Source organism: Pithys albifrons, chromosome 12, assembly GCF_047495875.1.
Source record: "Pithys albifrons albifrons isolate INPA30051 chromosome 12, PitAlb_v1, whole genome shotgun sequence".
NCBI classification, from domain to species: Eukaryota; Metazoa; Chordata; class Aves; order Passeriformes; family Thamnophilidae; genus Pithys; species Pithys albifrons.
This window is the reverse complement of record NC_092469.1, coordinates 9,512,142-9,532,881: the sequence shown is the minus strand read 5'-3', so window position 1 is coordinate 9,532,881 and position 20,740 is coordinate 9,512,142. Positions and strand designations below refer to the sequence as shown.

The 20,740-nt window shown below is 40.3% G+C and overlaps 1 protein-coding gene across 2 annotated transcripts in view; it reads right to left on the bottom strand.

Annotated features, from left to right (window-relative positions):
• NKD1 (NKD inhibitor of WNT signaling pathway 1) overlaps positions 1–20,740 on the bottom strand; it is a 111,462-nt gene that overhangs the window by 33,872 nt on the left and 56,850 nt on the right. For both annotated transcript variants that reach the window (XM_071567411.1, XM_071567412.1), the window contains exon 4: positions 7,564–7,621. In XM_071567411.1, the coding sequence (XP_071423512.1) occupies positions 7,564–7,621 (58 nt within the window). The remainder of the gene's footprint in view (positions 1–7,563; positions 7,622–20,740) is intronic.

The window sequence follows — 20,740 nt, the reverse complement described above, 5'->3', positions numbered from 1 at the left end:
TCAAACTCCTGACTTGTTCCCATATTTCATTCTTTGTTCTTGGTGGTGGATGTCCTTGGGCAAAGTTTAAGTACATTTTTATACTGCTGCCCATGTACAGTAATGCAGCTTTATCTCTGCACCATGCACACTGGATCATCTGTCTCTCACAGATACACCCAAGACCATCAGTTTGTCAAGGCACATCTGATGGCAGATGCCACCTCCCAGGTCAGCCAGCACTACCAAGGCAAGAGAGCAGGATGTGCAGACAGACACAGGTAGCTGTGATCCAGCCCAGCAGAGCTGTGCCCCAGCCCTGCCTTCCTCTGTGCTCAGTGTGACTGTTACCCAGCCAACGCCAATGGCACAGCTTGTGCCTGTATGTGCTACAGCTCTTCCTGCTCCAAATCACAACACTGACAGTCCAAGGGAAACACCAATGTCCAAGACTGATTCAGTGAGTCCAGGTTACTGAGGCCCATCCCTCACGAACCATATGCACAGACCACGACCCTCATATTCCTGGTACCCGTTTCCCAGCACTATCTCATCTGTGCTACAAGGTTGCTTCCCACAAGCTTTGCTCACCAATGTAAACAACCAGTTGGGTGACAACACTGTTGCCTGTGCACTGCCACGATGCTTTGCTCATCTTTGGGAAGTTGAAGGCAAATGAATGAGCCCTCCTGTCTTTCATGAGATCTCCCTGAGCTACGTCCTTTTGCCTTTAATTTTTCTGCTTCCCACACTGACCCTGATGGTCTGGCTCTCACATGCTACAGGAGAAGCATCTTGAAAGATCCACAAACATGGATTTTTCAACAGGTATACCCACAGTCCACAACTACTCCAGAGTTCTGAGAGTAAATGAGTATTCTTATTGTCAATTGATTCTATTTTTATTGACCACTCAGAAAGAGCATTAGCCTCTCTATGGAAGAAGGAAAAGTTGCCAGTCTTAGGTAGACAGAAAGAGCATGGAAAACCAACATTATTATAAATATCATTCACATAAAATTATTTTAAAGCTTTCCATGTTTAAAACGTTAAGGATCAAATTTGCTTTTCTTTTTTTTTTTTTTTTGAGGTGCTTATTCACTTCCCTTTTCATTATCTTGGTTTGTAACTGATGCATTTTTTACACATTACATACAATTAAATTAATATTAAGATTTGGCTTTCTTCAGTCACCATAAAGAATATAGACCATTTATAAGTTTGGAAGGCTTTCTTGTGTTGAAGATCTCTCTCTCTGTCACATTCTAAAAAACAGAAAACCCCAGGCTGCATTCTCAGCTTTGCTGTTGTGTTCCTGAATCAAACATGCAACTTGCTTGTATTCAATATAACAACTTCCCAGCCTTGTAGAATGAGGTGTACACAGAGATCAATGTGAAACCATTACACACACCAGGTATGACCTTCCCAGTCTAAGACAGAAGGTTATAACCCAAAACACCCTAAAACCAGAGACCAAACACATCATTTATCAAAACCTATTAGACAGAACCAGCAGGAGCTGGTGGGGTGTCAGCCACAGGGAGCGATACCCTACATGCAGGGAACAAGCCCAACACAGGGAGGGGAGCACATACCCTCCACACAGCAGCAGCTCAGTGTGAGGAGGAAAGCTCACCCTCCAAGGTGTCCTAACAGCCCACTTTTCACTGCCTTTCTGTGCTCCCCTTGCCAACATGGGTGGGAGCTGTTAGACACTGTAAAGGTTCATTTGGAAACACCTGGAGACCACTAACTCATTACATACAGGCCATGGGCAACCGTTGGATGGCAACAGTCTTTCATCACTACTGACCTGGCTGCACTTGAAACAGCAGCTCTAGAAGTAAAAGCTTCTGATCCAAATACCAACCCCTCTCAACTGGAACAGCTAATGTTAAGAAACACTTGTACAATTTTATATTTTTTTAAAGTGCGTTATGCCGTAAGATTTTCCTCCCACTCATGGCAAGCAGCCTACCTGCTTCTTATAATTTCCTGGATCTGTGCACAACCACAGGAAAACTTCTGCTAATCCTACCAGTCTCATGTTCTTTGGTGACTTTTATTCTAACTGCCAAACTAAGCAGTTTTCTCTTGGCACTCTCCACTGCTCCTTCCTCCCCATACCCCCACGTCCTTCGGTACTCCTTCCAGTTCACAGTAACCAGCTTATCAGCTGCCAGCTCCAGCAGGGACTTGCTGCTTGTCAGATACTGCTGACTGGTGCCCGTGGGTCACCCTGTAGCTTGAGATATTTTTCAGAGTTGTTTCATGCCCTGTGGAGTAGCAGGAAAGGATAAAGCAGAAACCTCTTGAGACCTGAAAGAATACAGCCAGTGAGCAAGTGATCACCAGTCTGAGGTGATCACATAGCATATACTCATGCATAGCAAATCTATGGTAAGTGCATAGGATTAGCAACAAGTCATTAAAATGCAGAGTTCCCTTATAACATCCAAGAAGGCTAACCACAAGAGCACTTTCAAGGTGGAATCATTAGCACTCTGTTCATAGAGTTAGTGATTTGGTTTAAGAACCCGAGAGAGAAGGGACCTTAAATTTCTGCAAAGCACCAAACCTGCATCAATAATACTAGATACGTAATAAAAATGGTGCTGACATAAAGCAAATTTGCCTGTGTGCAAGATGTAATCAACGCCTTTTCTATAAACACAATGAAATTTCATGTATATAATATACAAAAATTTTTTAAGCTTCAGAAAACAAATTAAATAACAATCATAACTGAAGGCACTAACTAGAGAGAAGCATGGAGTCTGAAATAACTGCCATTTATTAACCATAGCTCAGCCTAGAACAATACATTAGTTTATTAGAGCTAAAACATGAATGAAGTATGGTAAAAAGTGTCTCCTGGGCAAATAGAAGGTTAGCTAAAACAAGTTAAAATGCTTGTTGAAGTTTTCCTTTGCTGACAAGTTTATAAAAGATTTGGGCCCAAGTACCATACCTTGCCATCCTTCCTCTGAGCTGGCAACCCAACAGATATTCTTCCAATTACCAATTTTAGAAACAACTCCAGGAACTAAAGCCTTCACCGAATTTTTCCTGAATGGAGAGATGGGGGAAAGGCAATTATCTCACATAAAAGCTGCCCTACTCTGGGGTGCAATGGGGAAGGATACTCCTGTCATGCTCTCCCCTTCACCTGCAGCCCCTGATGAAGGATTGACTGGACACATTAGCAACAACTTGAAAAAAACATATAGTAATATAACTATAATAATATTTAATTTAGATATGCTAAGAATATAAGGAATTATTTTACTGCCTTGCTGAATACAGAATGCCTTATTTGCAGGTTTGAAAATTCCATCATGTCATGCAAATATGTGAAAAGTACAACAAGTAGCTCTTTTACAGATATGCTAGATTTTTTTTCAGCAACAACATGTGCTTTGAACTCTGCTGAGGGTTCTCTAATATTTATGGGCAAGAAGATGACCTGAATAATTTGTCTTTTCCGGTACCAGAACAAGGAACATCTTAATTCTAGGGATTTGGACACAACCCATTTGGGAAACATAAAAAACTGGGTTTGTTTTTTCAGGCCAAGTTCTGTCACTGCTTTCAAGAGGACTTTGGATATCATGTTCAGATAAGGCACCAGGAAGGCTTGGATCTTCTCCAGTCCTTTGTTGAGAGACTAATAATCAAGACATCACCCTTGGCTGACAAATGAAACAGGGAACAGATTGCTGTCAGAGTAAGAGGCAGCTCTTCTGACAGGTACAGGACTAGATTGATCTCCAGAGATGCAACATTCTGATTAGTAGAAACACTTCAGTCAGACTTTTCAGGAGAAGAGTGACATGAGAAGTGACATTAAGGCATAACTATTTGGGATGATAGGTTAGGTGTTTCCTGATGGGTCACATATCTCACCCTGAGCTCAGGGTGAAGCTCAAGACTTCACTGTGAACTCAAAAAGGCAGCAGAAGTAGACTGACAGCTGTATCCCACTGGGCAAAAAAAGAGCTTACATTGAGACAAGGAGGAAATTACCCCTTTATGCAATCACTCTGCATCAGAAGGACATTTTTATTTCTGAACTAAACTTTCTGAAAAGTTTTTAAATGTTTGAGTGATAAGAAGGAGAAACACCTGTTCACTTCAGAAAGACATGAAGTGTTTAAGATAAGAGTATTCTCCCAGTCTACAAGATTTAGCTGTGAAAATTTCCCAAAGGGTCCAGCAAAAGGAGGAAAAAAGTTCTGGAAAACAAGAGCAGGACTCTCAAACAATTCATTAGACGCTTACTTGTGCCTTAAAGAGTAGAGTGAGAACTTGGATGTCATTATTGAACACAAATAGTAGATATTTTTCTGAGCCATCTGTGTGTTCTTCATGACAGAAAAGTGACTTGCTGTTTGATGCTGCATTCAATACCTGCCTGCCATTTTAACTTCTCTGCTGATATAAAATGGAAAATATCTCCCAAGTACTCTAAGTTTGGCAAGTGGGAGTCTGAAATGCAGTGGGAAATCACTTGGAATGAAAGCTGCACATGAACCCACTACAGAACCTATATCCAACATGCTCAATTGTTGAGTTAGTAATAAAAGAGGAAGAAGGAAAACAGAGTCAGAGTAATACGCGACTGAGGCTTCCAGATTCCATTGGTGTCTCTTATCTAAGGAACTAACTGACCACATAAGAGAAAATCCAAAAATTTCAATTTAGTGACTTGCCCAGCACCAAAATCAAAGGCAGGTGGTGGGTATAAGACAATACTGGTCAAACTGTTTCTTTCTGCACAGCACTCAGTAAACAGAGTTGCCGCTATTGAGTTCTAACCTCTTGTCATGCAGCAACATTGAGTCAACAATCCGCTCTCATGGCTTAATGCTTTTGATGTTTACTTTGTTCTTTGTACAGTTCAAAAGAAAGCACTAATGCACCAGTCCTCTTACCAAATACAATCTTAATCCCAGAATCCCGAGCCTTTTGCTGTTGGCCAGTTAAGTCTGTTAAGACGAAAGGATTTGATCAAGCTTTACATAACACAGAAGTTAAATCCAGCAAAGAGAGTTCTTTTTATCTGTACTGCTCAGACAGCTGAGAGGGGGAAAAAAGAGAGGGAAAGAAAAAAAAGGTAATGAACTTGGCTATGTAAAACAAACTGAGGAATTCAATTATTTCTCTTATTGCCACTTTGTCTTTTCAGTGAGAGTCTTCTAAATAACTCAGATTTATTCTCCAGTAAAGTTTCTGAGTGCAAAGGCTGTCACTTTCCCCGAAACCAGAACTGTGGCACCTGTTGTGCTTTTCTGCAAATCTGAGAAAATGTTTCTTTTCCATTTTTTTTTTTGCATCCCCACTATGTATTTATGAAGGCAGAATATAGCTCATTGATGCATGGTATTTGGTAGAGCTGGGTTCAAGCCTTTGTTTTGCCATTCATGTCCTCTGTGAGTTTGGCCCAACCAATTGTTTTCCAGGTTACAGCTCTCTGAAACTGGCCATCAACAATTTTGGTGCTCTTTTATGACACATGAATGTATAATCATGCAGCACATATATTATACCAGTACATATATAAAGATCACGAGGCAGCAAAATAAAGGCAGAAAAGACTTTCAAATGGAAAGATTATTCTATATTCTACGATATTAATTATATTTTGCCACAGAAATATTTCTTTGCAGAGGAGAAGTATGACAGTGGTAATCCTGTACCTCTGTCACACGCAATTCAAACTGTCCTCTAACAAAGATCTCAAATCACGTTTCAGCTTCACTTTATGCTAATATCACAATTTTATGCCAGTACGAAGCACAGTCATTAAAACTATAATGCCAGTAGAAACTAGGAAGTCATACAATAAGGGTGCTTTAACATAATGCTTGTAGTGTTGTCTGATAATAACAAGATTTTCAATATTCCATTCAAATAGGAAGTGACTAACACTGTCCCCAGGATGGCAAGCATAGCCTTGAGATCTGAGAGCAGAAGGGATGGGGATCAAGCCTTGACAATCCACACACAGTTGCCTAAGCACTGGGGGGGAACAGTCATCTTCCTCCCAGATGGAAAGATGCCACAGAACATCTCTTCCCCAGTGACAGCACACAAAGGATGGACCACCTGCTGGTATCTAAATCTGATCTTCACTACTCAGCTACTTCATAACAAATGAGATGCATTGGAAGTAATAACATGAAACTGCTGAAAGACTGGAATTACAGCAACCTAAAAGGTTTTACACTCTAATAAAAACAATCCTGCTGCTGACTAGCTTGGAAATATTACATATTGAATATTATGTTTGCTATGCAAGACAATTCTACATAACCGAGAGAAATAATTAGAAGCAAGGAAAGACAGAATGAGACAAAGAAAATGAAATTATTCACCTTGCTGACATTTAATATCCTGTGTGAAGCAGTTTCTCCTATCATTCTAAAATTAAAAAGCTACCCTTTATTAGTGTTATGTTGCACTGTGGGTAGATAGGAAAACTGTGGTGAAGTTAAATGTGGAAACACCCAAAAAATCTCCATCATGGCAAGCATATTTTGCTATTGTGATTAACAGTATCCCACAAGCACCAGTTGAAATTGAGCTCCTATGTTACAGCATATAGAAGGGAATACTCTTTGTAAACTACAGAGATGACAGATACATGGAATCCAGAAAATATGGAATATTAACACATTTCATGGGTAAGGAATTGGAAGGGAAGACATTATTAACATAGAGTATCTTTCAAGTTCTGTTTAAACAGAGTACCAGAAACAAATAACTGGATTATAAAAGGGCATAAATTTCCAGGTTAACCTTGACACAGTTCATTGCTCTAAATAAATTGGGCGTATTGTTTCCAATACCATATAATACAGAATACATCTCATGCAACCACTTGTTATACTAGACAGTTTCTGACGTTTCATTTCCTTGAAAGGAATGAGTAACAAACTAATCTCCTCAACCTAATCTCATCAAACCCTACTTGCCCAACTGAAGTTCAAGATACCTCAGATGTGTTCTCTGGCACACAGAATACAGCATTCCTACTCAAGGTCCCCAAAGGCCATTCCCACCACAACAGTGATTCCATCTCAACCACCTCACAGAGGAGGAGGTGGTAAAGAGTTGTCCAAGGCAATCATGATTCCATTCATATTCAAGAAAAATATGTTGAGTAAGAGTGTCTAGTCTGTACTAGAAATTAATGTAGGAGTTTCTAAGTCTGGAATGCAGAAGGGAGTGAAGTAAAACACATAGCCCAGTGCTGACATTGTCAGTGACTGCATTTGCTACCTCTGCTCAAGACATTCACAATTGCTACCAATGTCAACAGAAGTACCCAGAAAAGAATTGTGAGACCTTGAATTAAAACACTTGGTCCCTGTGATACAACTGTGTGACTTTTTTTGATACCAGTGGTAGCAGATACAGAAATAATATCTTATTTTCATCCTAACAGTTTTTTCGGACAACCAACACATCAGTAGATCAAGAACTGTGCTTTCAATACACACATCCTCACACCAATTGGTTCACTAACTTACTCCAATATCCCTTTATGTTAACCAAGATATTTTGTTCTTTAAATACCTTCTAGATGGAAGTGTTCATCACCAATAGTGTCTCTGTAGCCTTCCCCAGATAAATCCTGTTTAGAAGAAAAAACCAAAAATTAATGACAATTATATACAAGGTGTTAACAATATGCATTTATTATTGCCAGAATTAGTTTAAAATGAGATTCTGTTTTCCAGGAAAGAAGTCAATCATTTTATGAGTGGTAATCAAATGCATTTAGTGCTATTTTACAAAGCTCTGGACATACCTTTCATCAAAAATTTAGTGGAGATGAATTGACAGTAGAGGGGAAAGAAAAAGAAATGTTCATATTTAAATAATTTTACAAAGTGGATTAATATTTGGCATTTCAATACTCTGCCAATCAAGCAAGTTAAAAAAATTCCAAATGGAAATGATAAAGGAGAAATAAGCCCTTCAATACCTACAGAGGAACATTATTGCTTGGTTCCACCAACAAATAGAAAACTTTCGTATGCCAGAGGTCACCCAAGAAAAGCAGACACCAGATTCTGATGAGCTGCCTGATCCTTCAGTCCCAAAATTCATGAATTTTTTCAGCCCCAGCACATCTAGAACAACACAGAAGCAGAAGCCATAGATATGCAGATGAACTTATCTCAGACCCAAAAAACCATTTCTCCAGTGGTGCTTAAGTAGTAGTGAAAGGCATCAGTGGGATTTGGAGCTAATCCCAGTTACAAAGACCCTGAAGAGCATTCTTACTCTCTTACTACCTGACTGTTCCATCTCCATCATCCCAGCCCAGATAAACCATAAGCAGCTCCAGGTCTCCTCATGTCCTGCCTTTTCTCATGCATTCCAGAGGCCTTGGCATCACCAGAACACCGCTGACCTTACACTGGAGTCTCACTCCCTAGATCCTCCACTAACACCCTCTGCCACTGATAAACAGTTGTGGCAAAGAAGGATACGGGCCCAAAAAGCTGGCATGCAGCAGTCACAGCCAGTTCAACTTCACCTGCAGAGACACACCAGGAACACAAAGCCAGCACCCTCACTATCAATCTGTGAGCTGAAAGCTGACAGTACAGAGACTTTTTTGTACAGTAAGGGAATAACCTGTGAAAATTAATGTTTGGTTGCATTCATTAGCTTTATTGTTAAGGAATTTGATCAAGAGAAAGGCAGTTCACCTCTTTTTGTTTAAAATTTGACAGAGGTTCTTTGCCTTCCACATGCCAAAATGTTATTCTTTGAGATTAGTTATAACAAAGTTACTAAGCCACAAAAACATATCTCAAGAATTCTTCAGTATCAATTTCTGCAACAGCACGTTACAATTTAGATTTCACAAACACTACTGGATAGCTAGCCCAGAAACCTTGAAAGTACTGCCTGTTCACAAGCAGGTGCCCTGAAGTTAGAACTCACAGGACAACGGGCTCTGAGGAGTGCTGGCAATCTGGCCCGGAATGCTGGGATACTGCATTTCACAATGCTGCTATCAAAGCCATCATTCTAGATTTAGTTTTCCAGGTAGGAAATAACAAAGAAAAAACATGAAAAACCCACTATTTTTGTTCTAGTTAAAAAGGTCTCTTTTTCTGGGTATGTGCTGATTAATGTCAATCATTACCTTAAATGTTACAGAGGAAAAACACAGAGAATTAAAAGAAGACATAAAATGTTGGCAAGACTTATCATATTTTTGCAAGATGATGGTCTTTCCAGGGCCACCTAAAGGTTAGTATACTTTTGTTTGATCAAATTCCCCCATGTCATCATTTTCCATGCAGCTCTGAGAGCACACCTCTGACTGCTTTCATAAATAATGATATATAGAAGTGACTCTGTTCTGCCACAATGCTAAATATTGAATACTGTTTTGTTTGGGTTGTAGGGTTTTTTGTTGTTTCTTTGTTTGTTTGTTTTGTTTGTTTGGTTTTTTAACAAAATGCAGGAATCCTGCTCCCTAAAAAAAAAAACACAAAACCAAAATATTTCTGTTAACCTGGTCAGCAGTGAGTAGGTATGGCCTTACTTGTGGTGTATCCCTGAGTATAATACTATCTAAGTGGTAACCTTTACCTCCTAAAATTTTACAAAGAACTAAATCTGGGTATCAAACATTGCCTGTTAAAATTATGTCATTAATCTCATCTTCTACAAAGCTTACAAGTCATTAATTTTTATGGTTTTTCAAAAGACTTCACTTAAAAATAAGCATACATTTGTTGATGCAAAATGCACTATCAAGTAACTCAAAGGAAAACAGTGGAAGACAGAAAGTGTAAAACAGCAGAGTGAAGCATTAATATTCATTATGCTAGCTTCCTTATTTTCTCACTTTTAATCATTACATGGGTCTTAAGCAAATATGTTTTATATTCTAGTCTAGTTTCACTCCTTCTCTAGCTTCTAGTTATTTAAGTTAAAGTAGTAACTTAATGCAAGCAAATTTCCAGTAAGTGTTTCCGCCTTAAACCAAATTACTATAAATTAACACAACCTAAAAAGTGTTTTCATGCTGTTGAAACATAATATACCTGTAAGACATTACATAAATTGACAATCCATCCTGAAACTGATGAGAGTATGGTTTGAACATTTAGTGACACATTTAAGCAGAATTCCTCAGCTTCCATTCAAATGTGCTCCTCTCTGTGACTAAGATTATGACATGTATTATCTTTGATAGACAGGAATGTATCTGCAAAACATGTGGGCTTTTACAGGAAAAAAAATGCAGGGGAAAAAAATATACTCTCTCATTCATCTTAACATCATTAACTCTTCTGTCAAAAAAACTGCAAGGGAGTTACCTGAATATTTTTAGCATCACCAAGACAGATGCCACAACCTGGATAAGCAGCAAAATACATCTGCTTGAGAAAAGGTCTCTGGGCAGTGCATATAAAGTCTCACAACAGAAAAGTACAAAATCTCAGAAAGCATCAGAGAAAACAATTCTGTCTGCAGCTCATACTGCATAATGGAGTATTTCCCCAGTGACATGTATGAATTGCCTTGAAGTGAATAAAACACAGCAACCCAAATTCACAGAGTGGACCAGAGCAAAGGAACAGGGCAAATGTGTAAAACAGAACTCACAGCTCAAGAAATTCTAGTGGGAAGCAAATGTTAGAGTCGGGTAGGAATATCTGACACTGGGAAGATGGTGTTCGAGCACAAAGCACCCATGGGATTGAGGGGGTAGAGAAGCCAAGCAGTGGCTCTGCACTCAGCCAGGCTCTGCCGTGCAGTCCTTGGTGCCCGCGCCATGGCAGGAACCCAGCCCATGGCAGCATCGGGGGCTGAGAGCAACAGCAACATTTAGGCCATAGGCAGTCATATATCACTGTTCTGACACGATGTTTTAAATCACAGCACTGCATTTTCAGACTGGAACACTGAGTCATGAAAACAACCAAAACCAGATGTACCCTGTGAAATACTGTAAAAATGAGGTCAGCAAGCACTTGAAAGAATAAAGAAAAGAAACATTTACATAGGATTATTCCAGCATGCCATTGCTATGGGCTGCTAAACAGGAACCCATCTAGAGTAAGTGTCTCTACCTCACCAGGAGTTTCCCAAATAAATAAGTTGGCCTCTGTTAGCTACTAACACAAATCACACCACATGACTAAGATTCAGGCTCAAACATCTGCTTCAAAACTCAGAACAGCTGGCTGCCCAGCCTGGGCAGGAAGGACCTCGTGTCCCATATGCCCCATTCTGATAGGTGCTGCTGTGCTCAGCTTGGAGACTTCAGAGGGTGGGGTGGAGACAAGAATTAATTAGTGCAACTCCCTCAGAAATCTTGCTGAGTATACATACAAGGAGAAAAAAAATCTTTAAAAGCTCCCACACCCCAGGGCTTCTATTTAGCTGGGTACAAGTCTGGCAATTGTCATTCGCTTCCCATCTTCATTGCACAATCAGTCTCTGATGAATTCTAACTCGCTGGAAATTTTATTTTTTTTAACCTCAACATCTGCCCTAACAACTCTGCATAGTATTTTACTTATACAGGTCTCTGGAGACAAATGCCAGGCACTCATTCTGGAGCTTCCAGCTATTGACTTCCTTCTCACCACCCATCTGAAAACGCTGCAATCCAAATCCTCACCCATCATTCTGCCTACATCACTTTATTCCTCTGATGCCTTTATTGGATCCCTTTCTGCTTCTACATTGAAGGTCCTTGATTTTACCTTTCAGGCCCCACAAAGTCATATTTGTGATCACATCTCCTGGCCCTACCTCCCAGCCCCTATGCCTACCAATTCCTTTAATCTTGCTCAACTGTGTGACTCTGCCTACCTGCCCTGGCTCTGCCTTTCCATGCTGCTCCCCATGGCACACAGCATGTAAAAGCCAAAGCTACAGATTGTGACCAGAGTGTGTATTTTAGCAGCCTGCACCTGGACTAACATAGTCTTCAACATAGTTTTGCTCCAGTGTAAGTAGCGACAGCTACATCCATAGATGAATTAGATAAATCAAAGGATAACTTTTGATTTAAGTAGGTTATCATGATAACAAGCACATTTTTAAAGTTTGTGGCCCCATTACTCTCTGTGTTACATCTCAGGTCAATATTGCATTAATTAACATTTTTCTAAAAGGTGTTGCACTTCTCAAGCAGAAACACATTGCTTTACCTCTCCTTCTTCAAACATCTCATTAAAATCTTTTGATTTAGCCTTAAGATACTCAATTTTCCACATTTTTGGCAGAAAATATGCACACGTTTCCTGTATTAGTGAATTTTTTATGAAAGACTCATATACATCTCTCTTTTTTTGCACAACACATGCAAAAAGACAAATTGTCAACCAAGAAAACCTTCATCCTATTTTTAACCATCTGACTAAAACATGTGGGGTTTTCTTTCTTTATTGTCATATTGATGCAATAAAGTTCCAGGACTTTTGGAACAAGCAAAGTTGAAGAAACACATTTCACAACAGGACTGCAAGGGACAAGATATGTGGCAACTCTAACAACTTCTGTAGATTTTATAATAGTTTTAAATTCAGTGCCAACAAGAGTGCTGTGTCACCTATGCACAAATTTCAGTTCATGATGTAGAAACAACAATCCCAGGAAACAAAGACTCAAGAGAACAAGGATGCTCTTTGGCCTTTCACTCAAATAAATGAAGGCCCTGGCAGGTGCCTAGTGGCCACTCTTAATCCTTCCATCTCACTCACAGGAAACGTGTTTCCAAATTAAGTCTGAATTTCATACAGCAACTCCTTAGCAGATCGTGAAACCCTTGTCTATTGAAGATGCTTCAGGAAATCCATCCAACCCTCAAAGCAGTCATAATTATTGTTTTACTTTATTTTTAATCTTGTCCAGACTTGAAAAGAAAGAGGGAAAAGACTTTTTTGAAAACCAGTTGATGAAAAGAACCTTGTTCCCCTTAGAGTATCTGAAATTTCCCATGGACTAGAGACATAGCCATGTGTAACTATGACCAGCTCAAGCCTAGGCTGCAGTACTAGGAAGCCTTCTCATACTTCAAAAAATGGTATTATTTCTTTTAGGATAATGTAGGTGTAAGTGAATATTCAGTTATCTGAGGTGGTGATCATTCTTTAAACACAGGTCTACAATTAGGCTTAAAACTTAAAAATAAAATAAATAATCAAGTAAATAAAGTAACTGCTATAGTCAGACAAACGTGGAGATGATATTGTGGCAGATTAGCAGCTTCTGTGCATACACATCCATGCAGCCAAACATACATAAAAGTAGACATTTATGTAGACAATTTTGTGCAATCAATACTTACAGGCAAATGTGCTTTGGGTATGCATCTGACTCTCTCTGCACTTAGAAGTAAAGACTTCACACTACTATCCTCTTTCAAAAATGTTTGAAGATCCTCTTATAAGCTTTCTCAAATAAATGATATGCTTCTGTATTGCAGTGTTCTATTTAGGACAAGAGCTTCCTTTCCTTCCCTGCTCATAAGTAGTCTATAAACCCAGGCCTCACACAGATAAAAGTATATATTGCCAAACCTCACTAAAATGAAAAATTGAAACCAGGCAAATACATTTAAGAATTAAAGCATATACTGTATTGAAAAGCACTATAGAGCAATACACATTTATGCCTTGTTTTAAGCCTAATATTGTTCTTCTACAGCTTATTTCCCCTTTTCTTCTGCAGTCATGAGGTTTTACTTTTTCAAGTTTGCCATTCTGGATAATTTAATAACAAAAATAATTCATTAGGATGCAACTTTCTGTAAAAAACGCATAAAGAAGCTCACATCTGAAGAAGTCAAGGTGACATTAAAATACACTGAAACTGAAATAATGTTGATGGTTCAGCAGAAGCAACAAGCTCAACTTCTACAATGTTTTCTCTCTCTGAAATAAGAACCCATGCTCTTTCATTACAGGAGAGTTTTTCTTCCTCCACCATGCAACAAAGCTTTTCTCAGGTAAAATTTCTTCATAATCTAATCACAGCAGGTAGAGTTGTTAAGAAAACAGACTTTTCCTCTATGATCTCTGATAGATTATCTTGGATGGGTTTCACTGCTGTAGTTTAGGATTTTACTGCCTTTATCTGCCATGTTGAACTCTAGGCCCAAAGTTAGGATCTTCCTAACAGAGACAGCAGGACACAATGGATCTAACACAGCAGTTACCAAAATTCATACTCTGGTACCCTACCACAGAGATGACACTAATCTACCAGCTCCAAACTTATAATGGTGAAACACATAAACCCATTCAGCTCAGCTTAAGGAGCAGTAACACCCAGCCATAATAATATGGTTACAGTGTTTGAAATCACTGCACCTGTATCCACCAATTTGAAGGAATTGGTGCCCCTGCAGCCTCATCTCTGATGATTGTAGAGCAATTCCAGCTGCTCGTAAAATATACTGTGACAATAAAGACAGGACAGACAAAAAAAATAAAGAGCCCACATTAATCTCCAGCCACAAAGTATCATGGACAATTAGAGGCTTATGAGGCAGAAAATGTCACCAGCCTTTATATCTCTGTTACATACCCTTAAATGGGTACAAGGAACACTTGTATGAAATGCTTTTAAGGATATCCCATTCATAGAAATATGAACATGAGGCTGTTGAAGAAATGAAAGTGCAAAGAAGAGGGACTCTTACACAAAAGCCTTATAGTGGACATCTGAATAAATAAGAAAGGAAATATGGTACTTTTTGTTCTAAGTTTCTTCCAACATACAGTTGAACCTCTTTTGCCCCAGTCAAACACATGGACCAGGCTTTCCCATAGCATAAAACAAAACTCCTTTCTTCATCTTTCTGATGTATTTCTTTTCTCCAGCCCATGAGAATCAGGTTGTGACAATAATGAAACCTGCTACTGGCAAGTATCTTTGCCATCTCAACTGCAGTGGGCAAACAAGCATCCTCTTTTGGCAGTCAGCCAGCATAACCTGCATTCAACAAAGGCTGCCTGCCTGTTCATTTAACTTGCATCATGAGATTCAATGTACTGTGGAAGATAAGCATGCTTGTAAATATAAATTAATTTATATCCTGTATATATTAAAAAATAATCTATAGAGAAAAAACATCACAGCAATAGCAGCTTAAAATGCCAGGCACTTTTATCTAATGTATGTTAAAGACCTGTAGATACTTAGAAGATCCACATGGTGAGCAGTTTTATTTAGATTATTCAAGACAACAATACTGGGTTTATGATGTTTTAACCCTAGATTTCATGGATCTTTAGAAACCCTTGCTAGGTGTTGCAAAGTGACATCTTCCATTAGCACTATTATTGAAATTCTGTAACTATTATTGCTTCTAATTCTTAAGGTGATAGGATGAAACAGTTTTTCAAGGACTTCTGCCAGATAAGAGATCATGTAATTGAAAGCAACTGTAAGAACAGATGTATGGAATCAGCAGTTACTTTTCAACTGAAGGGTCCAGCCATCTTCAACAAAAAAAGATCATCAGTCTTTGAGATTAAATAGGACTGAAACAAGAAATGACTGCTTTTTGCTATATTTAAATTCACTTTGAAGCTACTTCAGAAGAATAAATGAACCCACTCCACAGACTCAGCTATTTACCTTACTTTGTTCTAACTATCCTGTAATCTCTTTGCTGATTGAAAAATCAGTTGTCCCATGTCCCCCAGGACCTTATCTTCAACATAGATTATACTGAACAAGTGTAAGAACGTGAATGAAAGAGGACAAATCTTCATCTTCATTCCAGTCTGGAGAAGCTCAGTAACTCCTCCAAATTGCTAATTTTGTGCTTCTTCACCACAGCAGACAGATGGGTGTAGCTATGTAATAAATGTGATTTTCTGTTCAACTTCCTTTCATGATAGATTTGGTTACCAAGAAACTCTCAACAGGCAGATTTAAGTGCACTGAGGTGATTGTATCCAGGCATGCACAAGGAAACAGGCTTGCAGAAAATGGCTACAGAGCTTGACTACAGAATAACTTGCTCATTTAAGATGTGATCACTGATTTCAATGATCATTACAGCTTTACCATACTGCATTCTGAACCTTTCTTGTGAGAATAGTCTGTCTTCCTACATGGCTCAGGTTTTCATACAGCACACGGACTTAAAGCTCCCCTAGAATGATAATCAATGCTCTTCTATTACGCTTATAGCTCCAAGTCTTTTCCTGCTAATGGGTGACGTATATTTATGCAGCTGGAGGAAACCTGGATTCAATAACTGCTCCACCACAGACTCACTGTGTGGTGCAGGGTAAGCCACTTAAATCTCTCTGTGCCTTCATTTTTCGACTCTAAAACAGAATTCTTGGTGCCCACCTTTGCAAAGAGCTCTGAATCCTCAGGATGAAAACATACCCTGCTAAATAATATTACCTTTTTAGGAAGCACAGGTGTGTGACCCTGGACACATATGCTAATGTTGAGCCATAAATCTGTCAACAGGAGGTGCTGGCAAAACAGATGGTTCACATTCCTTTTTAAACCACCTCTTTGTCCCCGGAGCCCAGGTATGTCAACTAATCATTTTATAACTGGTCGGGGGTTTAATGGGCCAGGAAGTCACAGTGAAGCACAATACAATCAGCATTAAGGCTAAAACCTCAGCCAACAGGAGGAAAAGAGAGACCTATAGATTTCTTTTCTCCTCTGCTCCTTGGTAGGTAGGACAAGCACTGTGAGGCTCTGCAGAAAAAGATTTTAAAAAAGCAGAACCAGTCCCCACATATTCCTGTAAGTAGTCCAGCACTGGTGACCATGCCTGACTGCTGACTGAGGCTGCATACATGGAAACAAACACATGCTTTTTAATTACAGGCAATAAAAAGCCACAGATGCACACCATTTAAAAATCTGATTTAGATGAACAGTTGCATGCTGATTCACAGGGTCAAGAGGATTACAAGCAAATCAAAAAGTTCCCTCCCAAACATTTTTTTTTTTGTTACTTAAGAGTTACCCATATTATTAGGAATTCTGATTCCCCATCTCCATAACTGAAAACTTAGCACCCGGCATTTTGGTAGAAAATGTTAATGTAGCAACAAGGCTGGGGCAGGATTTATGCTGCAGGCTGGGCAGGCACTGGCAGGGAGTGCTTTGGTGGGCTGGGCAGGCAGGGGGGACAGGGCAGCAGGCAGGGCAGGACAGCAGGTAAGGCAAAGCACAAAAGGGCAGCAGGCAGGGCAGAGCAGGACAGGGCAGCAGGCAGAGCAGCAGGTAGGGCAGAAGGCAGAGCAGAGCAGGACAGGGCAGAGCAGGACAGGGCAGCAGGTAAGGCAAAGCATAAAAGGGCAGCAGGCAGGGCAGAGCAGGGCAGCAGGCAGAGCAGCAGGCAGGGCAGCAGGCAGGGCAGCAGGCAGGGCAGCAGGCAGGGCAGGGACGCAGGCAGGGCAGGGACGCAGGCAGGGCAGGGACGCAGGCAGGGCAGGGCAGAGCAGGGAAGCAGGGCAGGGCAGCAGGCAGGGCAGGCAGCTGTGCAGGCCCGTCTGCCACGCACATTCCCATAAATGGAATCGGAGGGCCAGCGGCCCACATCAAAGCATGGAGTTTAGCAGATTTCCCCTTCCCCTCCCCCTGAGTTTTTGAGATGGAGACTTCATACTCCAGAATTTAATATCTTTTTCCTCCCTACCCCCATCAGCCCCTTTGTCTGTGTCTCTGTTCTCTAAGAGCTAACAGATGTTGATGCCATATAGTTTCAAAGAAAACTTTTGATGCCCACATAACTCATTACAACTAATATATTCCAAGAATGCTTGTAGCTCAGGAAACACTGGGGTGAAAAAACAGAGGAGAGGGGGCAAATGGCTACACTGAGTAAGCTTTGAGAGAAAATAAATAGTTCACTTCAAAGTCATCAGGGAATTCTTTAACAAGCTCTTTCCGCAAAACACAGAACAAATTCAGCTGAGCCTAGAATTCCCAAAGGAAAAAAATAAAACCAAACCCCATATAAACGGCAAAGCAGAGGGAAGCATCTGAGAGGTCGCCTGGCTCACTCAGCAACAAAGTGCAGCATTCTCGAGGTTCACTATTCCCAAGCAACCTGCACTGTGCCAGGGCACAAAAGCGCTGCTGAAAAGCAGAAACCGTCAACAATAACAATACAGAGAGCCCCAGAAAAAGCTAACCCTGTCCCTCTGCACGGAATGCATACAGATGGCAATGAGATTGCTCAATTCACTGAGCACTGTAATTCAACATAGGAGGAGGATGTGTCACAATTGTCACACATTGTGAAGAACATTCCCTCATTTAGCAAAAGCAGGTGATTGTAATTTTCAGGGCAGGCAAGTCCATGATCTTAGCTATTTTCTAGGGTTACATCTAGGATACAACCCTTCATAAATTTTTCCAGCAGGTCTCCTCCCCTCCTCTGCTCCTTCATCACACAGCTGCATCGTCCTTCTCCATTTGATGAGAAGTCCCCCAGCAGTCACCAGGGGTTGGTAGGGAGAAGGTTTAAGAAAAGGGGGGAGGGCAAGAATGCGATTACATCAATTTCCACAGCAGGAGGATCAGATTGCATCACTGTACACAACTTGGGGCCCGCTCTTTTATCCCTGATGCAGGCAAATTTCCCCTTGAAATCAGTGGGAGACTTGTCTGTGAGAGGACTGCAGAATCGGGTGTTCTGTGATCACAGAATTAGATAGCAGTAGGAAGTCACACCTGGCAGTACCCCTCTCAGTGGTGCTCTGCCCTCCTTTGGGATGGATATCAAATCACAACAAATGAAAATACAACAATGATGTTAGATCTCCCTCATACACAAACTCCTAAAAATCCACCACTGCAGTCACTGTATAAAAGTCTGAAAAAAGTTCCTGACAGCGTACTGCAGATTTCATACAAAGCTCGTAACAATAAGAAAATATCAGGGGGAGGTGGGAATCTATCCCATTACACACATGTTCTTTCATCTAACAACTAGCAAGCAAAGAGTTTTAAGGGTTTTAGACAAGAAGGCATGTTCTGCTTGGTTTTTTTCCAGGGGTTTAGACGGAAGAAGAGAAAGTCAGCTCTACTGCAATAACAACAATGCATAGTCTCTTCTGAATCATCCAAATACAAATCATGGTATCCTAGCAAAATATGTGAAATTATTACTTTTTCACTGCTGCTTATTCGCAAGCGCTATACTTTGTATCCACTTGCACCTGCATGACACTTTTCCTGGTAACACCTCAAGTCTCCCCACTTTAACTGCTGATACTCCCATGCACAACTTCTTTGCAGAATACTTATCCCCTCAAACACACTGGTAAACAGTTTAGAAAAACCAGAACTAAAATCTTCTGTCAGATTTGTTGAGGGTAAAATGTGGATCCTTCTAAAATTATTCCTTATTATCTCTCCTGTCTCACTGTTTGGGGATAGGTCATTTCCACTAGGGAATAACAAGGAAGGCATCCTCAAGCCTCAGGCCTTTATAAGTAAAATACTGTATTACTGAGGTCATCAACCACCACATTTCAGAGCATCAGGAAGCTTCACCAGGAGAGAAAAGTTGCTCAGGTAACTCGACTCAAGTTTGTGGCCAAGTGGGGCCAAGCTGGGAGGTGCCAGGAGAAGACAGGGCATGACACAAAAGTAACAAACACTACTGAGCCCTTAGGGATAAGCACATGGAATCAGAAGACTTGAAATTCTATTGGATTAATTCAAAAGCTTACTAAACTCTCAAAATAGTGCACCTGTAGGATCTGGGGCCTCTGGACTACGAGGACTATTCAGTGCATGAGAAGGCTCCACAGTCCTCCCAGTCCCACTCATGCCTGTGGTGGCTGCACTGGCGGCATCCAGTCCCATCAGAGTGCAGGTTCTGAGCTACCAGGAGGCAGCACTTGGGTCAGCAACTGCCTTTGGAGTAAACTGTGTGTTTTGCCTGCACTTTTTATGACTGTCAAATAGCATATTCCAGTGTGAACTCCTATCTCACACATACCAGAACACAGTGAGGAAAAAAACCCCAAGAAACATGAAATACAGAATATAATATAAGTGTTATATTTTCAGTTTCCTGGTTAGGCCTGGTTTTGGTTTCAAGTCAAACTGATGCCTTGGGATTTTTGTGTTTATTTGTGATTATTTTGTGACAGCAAAATAATTTGGCCCTTAGGATGAAAAAATAGCAAAATAATATTTAGAAGAAAAAGAAAAGAAAAAATAAAAACCACACAAAAAACTTAGTAACTATTGCTTACAGAACTGGAGCTTTCTCCGTATAAGATGAAGCACAACAGCAACACAATGACTGAGGTTTTTCATTACAAAATAAATGAATGACAGTCTGAGGTTCCTCCTGAAGCTAATGATGCTTTACCTTAGGAATCTGCACCTATAGCAATACTCTTGACTTTATACCATGATTCTTCTTTCTGACAAAAGCTGGCCTTGGCATCAGGCTTCACACGAAACGGGAGAGGCCAAAACCAGCACTGTGCAAAGCCAGCTAAACCAAGGATATTGGATGCTGTCAAAAGCTGCAAGAGCATCATTTCCCTGTTCTGAGCACAAGTCCCAAATGTGCTCCCCTTGGAGAGGAACAGTCTCCCTTTAAACAGGTGGCATAGGAAACACAATTCAGTGACTAGCACAAAATGCTTGGACAAAAGTGGCATCACTTGAGATCACAACAGACAATTTCTCTTCCCGTAGAGGGTGGGAGAAGGCTGTAGGGGAAACTTAAAGTACTTCAATTTCATCACAA